The sequence below is a fragment of the Varanus komodoensis genome, unplaced genomic scaffold, assembly GCF_004798865.1.
Source record: "Varanus komodoensis strain SLA01 unplaced genomic scaffold, ASM479886v1 scaffold20_1, whole genome shotgun sequence".
Classification (NCBI taxonomy): domain Eukaryota; kingdom Metazoa; phylum Chordata; class Lepidosauria; order Squamata; family Varanidae; genus Varanus; species Varanus komodoensis.
In genome coordinates this window covers 12,815,718-12,831,388 of record NW_025335587.1, presented here as the reverse complement: position 1 = coordinate 12,831,388, position 15,671 = coordinate 12,815,718, and the positions used below count along the sequence as shown (strand labels likewise).

General features: G+C 51.6%; 1 protein-coding gene across 1 annotated transcript in view; it reads right to left on the bottom strand.

Moving 5' to 3' along the window:
* The window catches only part of SPNS2 (sphingolipid transporter 2), a 113,910-nt gene that overhangs the window by 63,889 nt on the left and 34,350 nt on the right, over nt 1-15,671 (bottom strand). Inside the window, exon 3 of the mRNA XM_044430365.1 lies at nt 14,318-14,383. Within this exon, the coding sequence (XP_044286300.1) occupies nt 14,318-14,383 (66 nt within the window). The remainder of the gene's footprint in view (nt 1-14,317; nt 14,384-15,671) is intronic.

Here is a 15,671-nt window from a genome sequence, read left to right as displayed (position 1 = left end):
GCTCTGAAGTGGTGTCCATATCACACTGTCCATGCAGCCCTCGCTCTGGTGTATCCAGAGGCTGAAAACTGAAGCCATGAATGGTTAAACAGTGCACACACAACAGAAGTGGATATCCAACTTAACCACACTGTGAGATTAATATAAATCAACACTTTCCAAATGGCTGCCATTACCACCTAACATACCACCCCGACATCTTAGAAGGCAATTAGCCTTAAAAAGGGAGTGGCAGAAATGCGAGACAAACCGATGATTACCTGTACACGAGAAATGCTGTGATCGAATCTTCATACTTCGATCTCGGGATCCGCTGTGGAAACTCGGACAACAACTAGTCAGAGAAGGCTTTGGCGTGGAGACAGCAGGGGGCCGGGGCGGGCAATTTTAAAGCCAGTTCTGCTTAATTTGGCGCTTGATCCATCACAATGCCTCCGCGGCTTTGACCTCCCTCAGAAACACTGGACAGCGCTTAACCGGATTCGGACCCATCATGGCAGATGCCAGTGCTGGAACCTTAACTGGGGACTGGTTGATCATCCTAGTTGTGACTGTGGGAGAGTCCCACGAACTATGAGGTCATGATGGACGCCCCCCCCCCCCCCCCAGACGGTATCCTGCTACCCTGGAAGAGTCACTGCTATCCAAGGGTTAGATCTTGCTATTCAGCCACAGTAGCTCTACCAGCGACAAGCTAGTTGCTGCTCATACATAACCTAATTTTATCTCCAGTCTTACCCATTATTCATATTGCATGTTTTAAAGTTAATTTATTGTCTTGCTGTTTTGCATTTTACACACATTAAATAGTGGCCTGTGAATTTTTATGCAATGATGCTCTACGGAATAAATCAAGAAATTCAGGCAGCAGGAGCTGTGCAAGAGGCTGATGCGAAATCGTGACCACCCTGTGATTTGAACTGAACCCACCCCCGCAGCTGCAAAGCCCCCTCAGGGCGAGCCGGGTTGGTACAAAGGCCTCCTTCACAGGTAACGGGGAGAAACATTTCAGAAGATCCACACAAGGCAGTGCAAAGAAGGACCAGAACTGCAGCCGGATCAAGCAAGCAGCCCTTACGCCAGCCAAGCGTATCCACCTATCTCGCTCAGAATTGCCCTCTTTGAGCAGCCTCACCGTTCTCCGGTAAGAGAGCTCTTCCTTCAGTGGAAGAAACATGGGTTGAGGTTTTCTTCAGCATTAAGCGGGAAACCCACTCTTATCAGAGATCAGAGTACTTTAATGGGATTTGAAGTTTAAATCCCAGCTCTCCGATCCCATGTTGGAGACAAGAAAGGGGTTTGCCAGGTTGGCACTGAAAAAGACCTCCTCCGTCTCCTGCCCTTTCACGCCTGGAAGAGGTTGCCCTGGGGCTTACTCCTAAGTAGACACACACAGGGCTGAGCTGCCATTTGCTGGCTCCGTGGGAACGTGTCCAGGCAGTTTGAATTCCATCCGTGCCCGTAACTGCGTGTAAGCCCCAGTCACCTCAGCAAGGATGAGATGCGGCCCTTGGGCTCGGAAAGGTTGTGCACGTCTGATGGAAAACCTCCAGGACTGAAAGCGGGAGCCTCCGCGTGCAGAACCGATTCTCTGCCCGTGAGTTATAGCTCAGAGCTGGCACAGGGAAGACCGCGGCCCTTTTGAAAGAGTTCTCTTGCGAAAGCTCCCCTGCTTTTGGCCCTGGAGATGGACACCTTCCTCTAACAGCCTCTGGAAACTCTGCAAAGGAAATTTCTCTGTTCCTCTTTAGCCAGAATGAGTAATTGCATCAAAGAGGACTTTTGGGAAATGTACCCCTTCAAAGAGGGAGTGGTGCACAGATAAGGATAATAAGCAAATCTTTTTGATTGCAAAGTTAACTCTTCATCTTTCAGAACTATTTTTAAGTCGGGAAAAAGTTATTGCAAGCAGGGAGGGGGCCCAGAGCCCATCTGGCTGAGTCCATCAACAACACTCGCAAGAAGAGAGGAAGGGCGTGCCAAATCCTGTTTGTCCCCAAGCAACTAGGAACCAGATTAAGGTACACTGCCCCTGTACATGGGGGCAGCACACCCAGCCAGCTGTTGGGTTGCTAGACAGCCTGCAAACAAGGGAATTGGGTTACCAGCCCATAATTGGTTCTTATGTCCAGCAAACCCAGTCTTTGATTCTAATCCTGTCTGGCGATTAAAACATTCTCCCTGGGCCTGCTGGTCTTCCAGGTTAATTTAACTCCAGAAACAAGAAAGCATACGCTGAAATGAAAATGCAACACCACTGCTGATGGTTTGTAGCTACAGTTTTCCCCACAAATGCTTTTTTCCTCTATTTTTCTGCCAGGACAAACAAGGCCACAACGTCCTCCCAAGATATTTTGCAAATATCCACTTTCTTTTAATCCTGGTGAGCGCTCTCGTTGTCTGGGTCTGCTAGTTTGCTTCTTCCATGTTTAGTCACATGGTGGCCCTCACCCAATCATGGACCAGCTCGTGAACTGTGCGGCTGCCCGGCCAATCAGATTCGGTTGTGTGATGGCATCATTCAGGACAAGTGAGGGCAAACAGGGCAGATAAGCAAATAGTTTGGATACCCCCAGACTACTGGGGCTGGAGCATTGTGGGCCAGGCATGGGGCAGTTCAGCAAAGCACTTTTCACAGAAGTTAGGAGTGAAGCCGGCAACACAATGGTCTCCCAGGGCTGGCACCAAAGGCCAGCATGGCTGGGTTCTTGCTGAGGTTCTGGACCCAGAGGGGGCCACTCCTGAGAAGCCCCTGCACATGTTCTTCCTCTTCAGCAGCTGGCGATTGTAGCTGTAGGAAGACAGACTCACTGAGTGGGAGATTAATGGAGGGCTCCCCAAAACCTGGAGCCAGCACTGCAGTGGACTCCGACCTGGCAACATTGGTTCAGAGGCCCTTCGGGAAGAGCCACCCCCGAAGAAGGCAAGAGGATGGCGAATAGAAGGGCCTCTTTGGTGGCTGCACCTCATCTTTGCAATCAGTTCCCCAGAGCAGCTTGCCTGGCACCTTCCTCACAATCATTTCAGCACCGGGCCAAAACGGCATCACTTCCCAGAAGGAATTCCGCACGCAAGGCACTCCTTGCTTCCTAGTCCCTTGTCTCTCTCCTTACAAAATCCCAAGGGATTAGCACCGTCATTCCTAAACTTCAGAGAGGGTTTAAAAAGCCCACTTCACCTCTCACAAGAGTGGAGGAGGATGGGGGGGGGGGGGGAATTCACATTTTTAGAAACCTCCGCTGCAATCCAGCCGTGAATAACACATAACTTGATAGCAGTGGAGGGCCGTCACCCTGGGCTCTGAATCAAGTGACGACAGAAGCATTTTGACCTAGAGTCACCCCCCCTCCGCTTTCCTGTCATTCCTTTCTTTGTTGCCGTTATTTGCTCCTTTCCATTCTTTCCAGGGAGAATCTAATAACCACCCACTAATGTATATTTAATCAGCAGCTTGTCAGGCAGTAGGAAGGACTGAGCGACACAAAATAGTCTTGCCGTTCTTTGGGCTGTGCTTGCATTAAAACTTTAACAAGCTCTGTTCATGAGCCATCAGGGACACTTGTGAGATGCTGGATCCATTCGATTATGATCCAAAAGGATGCTTCCTCTTCCGGCTGCAAGCAGATCAGCTCACATGGATTCCCGTAACGGTTGAATCGGTCCCTGCCCCACAGAAGCACTACAAGAAGGGCCCAACCTGGTGCCATTTGAGACAGAAAACATCCTTCAGCTTCCCACACGGTGGCTGAAAGGAAGCCAGCAGCTGCAGGACCCTTTTCGGCCTCAACAGGCGCCGGGTTGTGTCCCGCTGTTGGTTTTGCTCTAGAAAATTTAATCACCCGCTCGAAATATGCTTTGGAAACAGCAGAATGGGAAATGGGGCCGCCGTTCAGTGCTCGTCCAGAGCAGGAATTCACACAGGAAAGGGGGCGTCCAGAGAGGTTGGATTGTGGAACTGTAGGGAAGTTTAAGGAGCGACACGTTCTCCGCGCAATCAGCCCGTAGGGCCGGTCGCTGAGCTGCAGGTGCCTGGCCTGATGGACTGCTCCCGTCCATCCAAGCTGGTTGCTGGACTCTCCCGGATGGACGGAGGCAGGGGAAGCAAATGGTTCCTATGCCGATGGGACGCGTTGTTGAGCTCTTACACCAAGGGACAGTCCGTTATGCCCATCGCATGGGGTTCCTCATTCACTGCAGCTTTTATTTTGAGTTCTATGGGAGTCAGCTATGCTCAGAACTCCATCTTCAACATTAGTTCATCCGCATGGAGCACCAGGGCTTCCAGTCCTGGAAAGCCTTATCTGAGTGACTTCCTGGACTCTGGTATTCCCAGCGCTTGGCTTCTCCCTGGTTCGGGAATGCTCCTTAACCCTAGAGATGTGTGAGAAACCTGGTTGCGGGGGTGAGAATCCGTTGGATTTTCTCAGCCCAGATCCCAAGCTCCTGCCGAGCGTCCGCATGGGCATCCAGTGGTGGGAAGCAAGTCCAGCTGCGGCACAAGTACAAGCGAGGCGGCCTGTGCGTGCACCACAGGCTGTTTGCACGCCCGGTGTGCAAGCCGAGCTTTGCTTCTGCGCGTGGGGCCTGAGGGCTTCGCATACTTGGAGGGAGAATTTTGCCCAGAGAAGAACTGCTAGCATTCCCGAGCCTTTGCGAACTAGATTTCAGCTCAGGCTGCTTCCCAGGCCAGGGCAGAGTGCGGGGGAAAGTCCCATGAGCACGAGAGAGCCAGATTCTGGGGGGGATCTTCACATCGCTTTTCAGGTCTCCTTCCTGCCTTGGCCCCGGTCCAACATCACCCATCCGTGGCTCCCAGTTCTCCACCTCAGCCCTAGTCCAACCCCAGGAGGAAGAGCGCTAGGTTCGAAGGGATCGGGCCCTGCAAGGCCTCCTTCTGAGGCAAAAGCCAAAAGGAAGCAGCCCGGGAGGCGAATATGGCTGGCCTGCTGAAATGGGCACTGTGTGGCAGCCCATGCCCGAGATGGGCTGAGCAACAGTTCGCCAGCCCTCCTGTGGTCAGTGCGCCCCGGTTCCAGTTGACGATTCCAGGGACCCGCTGATTTCAAGAGGAGACGAGATCGTGCGGTTACTGGGAAGACGCTGTCCTTCAGTCGTTAGGGGATTTGGCTTCCATGATAAGGCAACACAGAGGCATCGTGTGAAGCGACACTCCGGGAGGGGGAGGGGGAGGAAAGGCAGAGAGATCGATGCGTGTATGGAATGGAACGTGATGCCGCCTCTCGCCACGAGCGGACACCACCAACACCCAGATTTGCCAGAGACAGCTCTGGAGCGCCAGCCCGAATGCTTTGTATGGCCAACTCGGGCTGGCAGCAGCTCCCCAGCGTTCCAGGCAAAAGACCCTTTCCCAGCCCTGCCCGGAGATGCCAGGGACTAAACGCCAGACTTCCTTTGGGGAGAGCAGGGCTGCAGCCAGGGAGGTGCGAGGAACGCGCTCAGGGTTGGGAATCTATCGGATTCCCTCGGCTCAGCTCCCCGTGGCGACAGCCCAGAGCCCGATGTCCAGGCAAGCTGGCCCGGTGCTTGCAGGGCGCCTGCCAAGCCTCACACCCCACGTGCGGGGCGAGCAGCGCCCTGTCCTGCAACGGCTGCCGCCTCTGCTTGAGCAGCTGCATCGCGCGAAAGCAGAACTCGGAGGCCTCGTGCAAGGAGCAAACCTCTTCTGAGCCGCCTCCCTCCGGTCAGTCCGTTCACTGCATTTAGCCACTGGCCATTACACGTTCACCAGGTAAAACACTGGACTAACAAATGTAACCCTAAATCAGACGTATCAAACATAATGCTAAAAGACGGACCAGGCATAACTCAGGACGGTGTCCCCTTCACAGCCTCCCCAGCTCTGCTCTTTTTGGCTGTGAGAGCAAAAGGAGAAACTTGATAAGAGACATGCGCATCAGCATCCGCCAGCAAAACTCTGGTTTCTCAGGATCGGAGGAGGCGTTAAAGGCGGGTAGTGCACTAGGAAATATAACGAACGGTGAAGGATATAGCGCAAGAGGCCCTCTCCTTCGGGTGATCCACAGATGCAGACACGCTGGGAGAGGAGACCAGCGAGCGGAGAGTAACGCTGGAGACGCGGCTTGGGCGTATGGCCCCTCTCTCAGGGCTTGTGCACGCCTTGCCTTAGCACAGCACTGGACCAGGAATACCTCCTCCTTCATCAACTCCTTAGCGCATAAATCATTCAAATTGCTACCATCAAAAGACCCTAAACAACTCAGGTTCCTTAATGCCATCACTGTCAGAGACTCCATTCCCAATGACCTCCCAGGGACTCCCTCTGATAACTCCCATCTTAGGGACTGTATAGATCATTCGGATGCCCTGATTGACCAGTTTTCAGTTCTGCATTCCAAGGCTGCACTTTGGTTTAAATGAATTAAACATGACCATCTAAGATCTGATTATTTCGTTTCCATCCCTGATTATAGCCATAGGGTGGCCTTTACAGCCCTTTGTTTCCAAACCACCTCCTTTTGGGCTGCACCTGAGATGTGGAAGAAGGTTGCCGGATGCACTGGCATTTGCAAATTCCTTTCGGCTTGGCGCGCTTTGGAGGACTGGGCCAAGCACAACAGCAAGCTCGGGAATTCTTGCCGGGGTTCTTTCCAAGCTGGGCTGCAGCCCGGCTCGAACTCTCTCTCTCTCTCTCTCCTCCGCTTCTTGATTGGCACTGGGATGAAAAGGGCAGCTTTCAGACCATGTGCCTTTGACAGCTGATGGAATGGGGCATCCACAAGGAAAATGAGGACTCGCCTGGCTGCGATCTCTCTCTCTTTCGCCATGCGCTCTCTCCCGGATTGTTTGGAGGCCTAAGCATCGATCTGCACTCCCTGAAGGCGGGCGCCGAGACGGCCAGAGCCTTTATCTCCAAAAATAATCTCTTCCCACTTATTCCCACCCCGGCCTGCTTTTCTCGCCTCCTGTGCACCGAGCCCCACGCAGAAATGCATCAGGCCCTGGCAGCACAGAAAGGCCTGCTTTCTCCCCCTCCCCACCCAAATGCACGGGAGGAATCTGGCGGTGGGCTTCTCCGCTCTGAGCCAAAATTGCACCCTGGCCACTCTGGAAGCTTGGGAAATCTAACGGCGAGTTCTCTCCATGGAAAAGGGAACTGAATCGTGCTCCTTGCCTTGCTAAAGGCGGCAGTGAAACCTCCCTAGATTGCTTCGGTGCTGTTCCCACGTATGATTTCCAGACCTTTCACACCCGAGACACCTTCGGAGAGGCGGCAGCAAAGCAATCAGCAAGCATCTGTGCAGCGTTCCCCCTTCACGCAAGGCAAGGATGACGAGGATCAAAATGCAGACACAGAGCCCTGTGCAATTTTGGCTGGGGTTAATTCGAATACCTCGAAGTGTCTAAACGTGTACCAGAAGGCAAGACTGGCGGGAATCATGGTCGATTCTCATTTTTTAAGGGCTGGAGAGACATACGTCAGATGAAAATGCAATTTAGGGAGGAGGAGAGGGGGAGACGCATGGCGCATCGTGCAAGCAGAAGCCGTCCGAGGCATGCAAGCATTTCCCATTGTCACTCTCCATTCTTGCTGGACACGGGTTGTTTGGCACATGGCCTGGATGCACATTTGGTTTTCAGGCGCTGTGTTACTCTCTCCCTTCCGAGACACAAATCTGTGTGGAGCAGACATGGGCTTAGCCTGCAAATGGGCTTGGAAATTAAATAACTGCCCACCATTTTTCCAAGAAAAACAGCCATCCCCAATTAGCTTGCATTTCTGTACGTTTTCCTAAACTTTGCAAATAATCAACCTGTTTTTGTGAAAGACCATGAGAACGAAGTGCCAGCAAATCCCACACGCACTTGACCTACTTGGACTCTGGAATGCGCTCCCCAGAGTGGTCCGCCTGGCGCCGTCATTATCTGCTTTTCAGCGCCAGGTCAAGACCTTTTTATTTGACCAATATTTTAAAGTTAATTAATTTTAATGGCATGTTTATTATTTAATTCATTTTAACCATGTTATTTTATACTTGGTCGTGGTGGAGCCAATTTATTTATTTGTTTAGGATTGGTGGGGTTTTAATGCTTGTAAACCACCCAGAGCCCTCTGGCCTATTGGGGTGGTATATGAATGCAATAAACAAGCAAGCAAGCAAGCAAAAAACAAACAAAAGCTTCCTGAACTAAACAAAAGGTCTCCGGTTCTTCCTTAGAAAGGTCAACACGAGAAACCCACATGGCAGCTTGGACTCCTAGGATGCCAAATGCACGTCAAACCTTCTGCCGTTATTTCTCATCAGTCTCTTCCACGCCCTGTTTGCCATTCACACCAGTATGTAACCCCGGATGGAGGCTGCTGGGAAGAATTCTGGGAGGGGGCGGTTAGGAAGACCACGGGTCCTGCCCCAGGTGAACCTGGCCGCACGGCAGGGCCTTCTTCCACCGTCAACGGCCTTTTAGGAAGAATTTTAGGTGCGTGGGAAGAAGGTGAGGCGCCGCCTACGGTTCATGAATGTGCTAATCCAAATGGATGCCTTCCAGATGTGGGTGGGCAGATGTGCGTTGGCCATGCCAGTAGGGAATAAGGGCAGGTGCGATCTAACGTTTCTGGAGAGAGCCAGGCTGGGGCCAGCTGCTCCCATCCATGGGCTCGCGTGCAGGTTCCGCTCCTCCACTTCCGGGGTTTCTTTAACCCTATGTTTGCTGCAGCGGTCTTGCCTACAGGGCGTGAAGCCATGGTTTAAACGCGAGTTCTCCAAGCAATGTCCTTATCATGGTCGGCCACTTTTGGAAGTCACGTGGTTGCAATGTATGTACAAAGACGAGTTGGGCCAGGAGTATCCGAAAGGGAAGGAGGAATCTTTCCATGAAGTGGTGAGGAGGGCAAAGGCGGACCTGGCTTGGCTTGCACTTGCGACATCCGAACTGGGTCACGCTGACCGCTCTGCGGATGATCTCTGAAAGCACACATTTCCTTTTTTTCAAAGGAAGCATTTTGAGCAGCCAACCTTTGGTCCCCTGCCCTGTGGCTTTTGAAAAAGCCATCACCCGAAGGACTGTCAGTTAACCATCTAGAAAGAAAACACCTTGCCAAGATAATTCAGGAACAGCTTGTGCTCAGGGAGGGGATAAAAGGAATGCATTAAATTGTTTGGCATTCAGCAACATGCAGAATTCTGTAGGAACCCTTTCAGATATTCGGTGCCAAACAGAAGGTCGGGGCAGCTTTTCAAATGCAGCGTTCTGCCCCAGATTATGTACTGGGCTTGTTCAGCCTCGAGAAGAGAAGCCGGAGGAGGGATAGGATAGCGCTCTGCAAGGACTGGAAAGGCTGTCAAGAAGAGGCGGGCCAGGGACTCCATCATCCCATAGCGCAAGACACAGAATAACAGGCTCGAGTTACAGGAAGCCAACTTCCAGCTAGAGAACAGGAAAGATTTCCTGACTTAGAGTAAGACAACAATGGAACCCAAGACCTAGGGCAGTGGTGGGCTCTCCCGCCCCGGAGGCATTCAAGATGCAGCTGGACGGCCATCTCAGAGGGCTGGTTCAACCAGGAGTCCTGCCCTGAGCAGGGGGCTGGGCCCGATGGCCCTCTGGCTCCTTCCAGCTCTACCATTCTGTGATTCTGCAATGAATGTGATTCCAGCACATGGGTTTTTGGGCTGCTATAGCCATGATCAATAGGAAATGGCAAATCCTTCCATGCAGCGTCTCACTTCTGCCTACAGGCCAGTGGGGAGGAGAGCAGAACATAGAGTTTAAAAGCCCCTGACACAGAAAAGACATTGACACTCACACCAGACGTGGCCGCTCTGAATTGCACCGTGGAAGCGCCACTACTGAAAACTCTCTCTCTCTCTCTCTCTCTCTCACATACACACACACACACGATTGTTTACCCCAGTTATCCATGCTCACTTTTTAAAAATTATTATGTGACAAAGCTATCCATACATTACAACTGGAACCATTTTCCCCCAGTCAAATTATACCCATAGAAACCATTACATAGTAAATATTGTAAGTACACAGTGCTAGGCGCTGGCAGTCAAAGCCAAATATTGCTCTGCATTTGGAGCCCTGTTCTCGTGCGAGTGTTCAGAAGGCAGCCTCAGCCTGGGATCCATGTGTGTACGCAGGTTTTGGAACATACATGTGAATTCCAACCTGGAACACACACAAACGTACAAGAAGAGAGATGGACGGATGGACAGACGGCTGGGGGTTGACTCCTTCTTCCCAAGAAGCTAAGGATGTTGAGGAGTTCCACATGCAAGGAAGCTGGCGCTGTTTTTCTTGCTTTCCATGGAGGAGGCCCCATCATGCACTGCCTGCCCAGAGGCCCCAGCTCAGGAAAAGCGCTTGCACTGAACTCTGCTCATCAGGGCCACGGGCCATTCTTGGTGCCGCCATGTGGATGACCTTCCGATAAATTTCTCGCAGTTCATCCCCCGCCCCCACTGACAGACCCTGCTCTTTTCCCCACTAGAAAAGCAAAGAAGGGGCTTCCCGTCTCAAGTCTCCGGCCATGGCGTCTCCCTCTCCCTCCCATGAGCCATCTGGCTCAGCGACAGCAGGACTTCCTTTACTGGGAGACCTTAAAATAGCTGGGCTTTTTTAAAGGGACACTCTAAAACTCCATTCACCATTTTAAAAGTTCTCGTAAATCGGCCATCCTTTTTGGCACAGTTTGCACTCCTTTCGCCAAGTTCTCAAAACTGTTTTCCTGTTGTACGCCCAGGAGTCAAGTAACATTAGGATCAAAAGCAGTGTCTCTGCCCATACAAACTGCCCTCTACGTTTTGGCCTTCTGAGGAGGCTAAACTCATGCTCCAGCAGCAAAAGTGGTGCAGCTCATGGGTATGTGCAACGGGGCCTTCCCAGTGGTGGTGCCCCAGTTCTGGAATTCTCTGTTGCGGGAAGACCAGTTGGCTCCCTCTCCTTGTACCCCTTTTTAGCCTTTGATGTGCTACAAGACCATTGTTTTTCCTGCAACAGGCGGGACCAACCCACTCCCAGCTTCACACCTTCCAGAGGCTTTGGACTGCAGCCTTCAGCATTTCTGAGCACTGGCTGAAAATGGAATCCCTTGCAGTCCAGAACAACTGGAGGACACCAGATCAGGGAAGGTTGGATGAGAAGAACAGAGCTGCATACGGGGTGTTTAAAGACAGTTTGCAGGTCACAGTTTAGAGTTGCACTCAGATCAAAAAGTGTGGCTTGAGCAACTGCTGCAGAGAAGAGAAGATGCAGGGGATTAAAAAAACTGCACAAACCATGGTTTCCCTGAAATGCCAATCAAGATTGGAGTCCAAACTGCAGTTAATGCAAACCACAGTTTGTTGTGCCGACTGCAGGCTACATGGTTCTGATTCAGCCAGAATTAAAGTACTACATTGGCTATATTAAAAAAGAAAGAAAGAAATCCCAGACACGTGGCCAAGCACTAACCTTCGTGTGAGGAGTTTCTACTGTGCCCAGAACACCAAAGAAGAGAATAAGATGAGAAGAGCTCTGCAGTGGAGGCAGGTCCTGACTTGGCCACAGCAAAAATACAGCTCCCCACTCACAGGGTTTGGAAAAAGTCTTATCCTTGAATATTCTGGGGCTTGTCCACAGCATGGCTGGTCAGGGGATGCTGGGAAATGTGGCTTGGGTGTGAGCTGTTGGTGAATGGTGGGTTGTTGGAGAACTGTGGGTTATCTGAACTTAGCCACAGCAACAAACCGCAGTTTGTAATCCCTGAGCAACCCACAGTTCACAACCCAAAAACAAACCATGGGCCCAGTTCATGGGTTATGACAAGCAAGCCATGGTTGGTTAGTTCTGCTGGGTTCAGACAGCACAATACCCCATGTTTCAACAGCCCCCATAGTTCAACAACAGCCCGCACTCGGCCTGCATTCAACCCTTGGGTATTGTGTTGTCTGAACCCAGCCAGTGGGAGAGCAGGAGGATCTGAGTACAGACAGCACAGGTCTTTGCAGCGTATGTAAGCCCAGCCACGGCGTTAGAGTGACCTCTGGTCCCACTTCATGGAGGACGACCCTCTCCCTGAAGGCACGGCCAGTCCAAGTCAAAGGCCACTGAAAAACCTAAGAGAGGAAGCAACACGGCCATCTCGGAAGAGAGGGCGGGATTGCCGATGAAATAGCGCTGGCATCAACCCATTTAAAATCTACTGCCTAATTAACCAATTATTCAAACCAAACATTTTAATCAATGAATGTGATCGATCAGTCAATGAAATGCGGCAGTCCTAACACAACGAAGTTAAGCAAGACCCAAGTGTTGGATTTCTCCCAATCAGCTGACGAAAACGCTTTGCAGCACAGAGATGCCCAGCTCCCCATCCGGTATTCCGCCCGGCGTGCACGGGGGAAGCAGGAATGCGTCCTCTGACCCCCATCTCCCTGGGCGCCTCCCCTCCCCTCCACACACCGGGCAGTGGAGGCAGCGCCAGCTGAGCGTGCAGACCCTGGCATTAAATTCTCCTGGGGTGCAGATGTAAAAGCGGGGAGCACGGGGCATGCCTTGCGGGGGTGCCCTAGAAGCTTAGCCGCCCCGGCTCAGCACGCAGAGATATTTGCAAAACGGACCCACCGATGCTCCTCGGCACTCACGGTCCCTCGCGTTCTTTGCTGCCGTAACCCCCACCTGGCCCCACTCCCTCCCTCCACCGCTGCTCAACAGCAGCAGCGCAGAGCAGAAATAAATCATCTTCCACCTCACTGTTAATGGACCCTGTTTTATAACCCCACCAACTAGGGAACCAGAGTTATTTATAATGCTGGGGAGAGGAGACAGAATATTAACAGAAAAAACGGCGTGCAAAAAGGGATCCGAATTATTTCAGAGAGATGCCTTTCAGGAATTTACAGAATGATAGGGAAATGGACACCCGTTGTTCGGGGCTCAGCCATTTCCCTTCCAACGTCTACGCCCAGCTCCAAAATTCAGCATCAGCCCCCAAGGCACGGGAGCTGGGACACTGCAGGAGGGTGCTGGGCCCTGAAAAGTGGGGTGCGCCCATCCCTCTCCTTTAGGTTCGGTTTGACTACAACAACGGTCCTTTTGGCCTGATCACCTCTCCCTCCACTTCCCCCTGCCCCTGGCTGCACCCCATTCCGAGGACACAGAGCATCCCAGCCCCACAAAACTTACTGCATCCTGGCATCAGAAGGCAGAGAGAGAAAAATGGGCCATGTGCCACACCCGTGAGAGGCATTCAAACCCTTTCTGCCAGCCCTGTGCACTGAGTGTGCGTGGTTGTGCAGACGCAAGTGGGAGACGCATGCGTGACTGGGGTGTGGGGCCATGCAGCTGCTCAGGGTGCAGCTCTCTGGCAGCGCCCAAGCCCACCCAGCGATGGGGGCTCAGCCCCCGACATCTGTTCCGAGCCTGGCTGTGAAACATCCGCCTGGCCGCTTTCGAGCAGGAGCAGGCGGCAACCCACCTGGCGTCTCCCATGTAATTCCAGTAAGTCGGCGAGGGCATTTGGCAAACTGCTTTTAACTCTCGTGTCTAACGGTAGCAATCACTGGAAGTTTCTGGGGAGTGGGGCAGGTTAGCCCTGATCCACAGTAACCCTGGTTGGAACTTGGATACGTGGGTCAAGCTAGCCAGCACTGGCTCCGCCCCTGTGCCAGCACTGGCTCCGCCCCCTGGCTCTGGTTGGTGGGAGGGCAGTTCTACTAAAACAAGAGACGAGGACCACACGACCTTAAGCAGGTCCATGCTCACTGTAGCCCCAGTCACAGGTGTTTGAACAGGCCCATGGGCCTGAGCCAAGACCCCACAGATGGCCACCTTCCACTTTTACCCTGTTCACTAGGTGGTCTCCACACAGCTTGGTGCAGTTTTGTCACCTTCTCTAAGGCCGAGATGCCTTTTGCTCCTAAAGCTTGGCAGGAAGCACTTCAAGCTAAAAGATGCTTATATTTTTAACGTCCTCCTTGGACCCAAGCTGCTGTTCCGTCACTGGCTCAGCGCTCGCCTTAATCCCAGTTCAGCTCCCGCAAAGAGGTGGTCCAGTCCACTCCATCCATGGGCCAGGATGCTCTTTCCCTGGGGAAATGCAGCAAGCCTCCGCATCCCTCTCGGCTTTGGCTGCTGCTCAAAACGCCGAAGACCAGGAGGCAGCTAAGCTGCCGCCAAACAAGGACAGAAGTGCACAGAAACACATTTGCCAGCTGATTACGGTTTAAAACAAAGCCAGCTCACGCTCCCAAGGACGCGCTGACCTTGGCTTGGGAAATCAGGCGGAAGACTGGGTGGAAAAGGCAAACACGGAGGGATGCGGGAGGAAACCACCAAGCAGCCCCCTTACCTGTCTGAAGCAAGCCAGCTCCGCTGTCTCTGACCCCAAAATGTTGCTGGATGTCTAGCAAAACACCTGCAGGAGAGAGAAACACATTTGGAGACATGAAAACAAAACCAGACAGAAAAAAAGCCGAAGCAGCTTTCTTAAAATCACATCCTAGGCAACCTGTTCCCACAAGCCTTATTTCCTGGTCTCAGGTCCTGAAAACACTTCTTCTAAATTTCAGGGAAATTGTTAATATTATTATTATTGCATTTCAATTACACCCACCTTCCTTCCTCTTGCAAGAACGCCCTCCCTGAATGATTAGCAACCTCACTACTCAGTTTCTGTCGCCAGGTAAAGACGGTTTCATTTTGCACCTGTTTTTACTATAATTGGCTGTTTTATTATGTCTTTCTTGCTGCTTGTTTTTCTTTGTCCAGTGTATTTGTCTCCTGCTTCCACGGATATTATTGGACATTTTGGATTGACTCATTTTTAATTTGTTGTTCTTTTATCCTCTATACCACTGATAGGTGCCTTGCGAGCTGTCCAGAAAGCAGCATACAAGTGTCATAAATAAATTGCCCAAAGCAGGTTATAACTTACTTCTTGAAGATGCTTGTTTCACAGGGTTGCAGGTGCTACACCTTGTTTACTGCTGCCAGATTCGCCGCTAAACCATTGTTTGAATCTTTGGCGCTGTTTCTAGGAACTGGAGTTTAGTGGTGCTCAATTTTCTCCTTATATAACATACTTTTAAATCTGTATATATTATAGGGTTTTGTGAGTACCACTTAGCCCGCTCCGGATACTTTTATTAGACTAGCCGAACATTCATTATCATTGTTGTTGATGCTTCGTGGTAATTAAACTATAATTGCAACACATTCATTACCACCACAAGATGCGGGCAGTGATTTCAGGTTTCAAGAGGAGCGGGGTGTCAGCAGACTAGCTGCACAATTAAGTGAAGCCTCCATGGACCAAAGCAGTGCAGCTTAATGCTCCAAGAAAAGGAGGCTGAGGTTCTGAAGCACAGGCCCCAAAAGCTTCCACAGTCTTGGCTCCTAGCTGCGGCCCAGACCCCATGATCCGCCTCTGGGGCCTTTCTCTTACTGTGAACGGCAAAGGAGGTGCAAGGAGACGCCCAGCAGGAGGGCCTGCTCAGTGGTGGCCCCGATCATGGAATGAAGCCCTGCAACTGACACTCGCCTGGTGCCAACATTAGCATATTTTCTGCAGCAGGTTAAAACTGCCCTCCTTCCCCAAGCAATGGGTACTGTCAGCTGTCTTAATTAAATCTAGCATTATTGGATTTATTTTAGATGTTCCAACGGTTTTCAAGTCTGCATATTCAAATTTTAGACACTTTCAC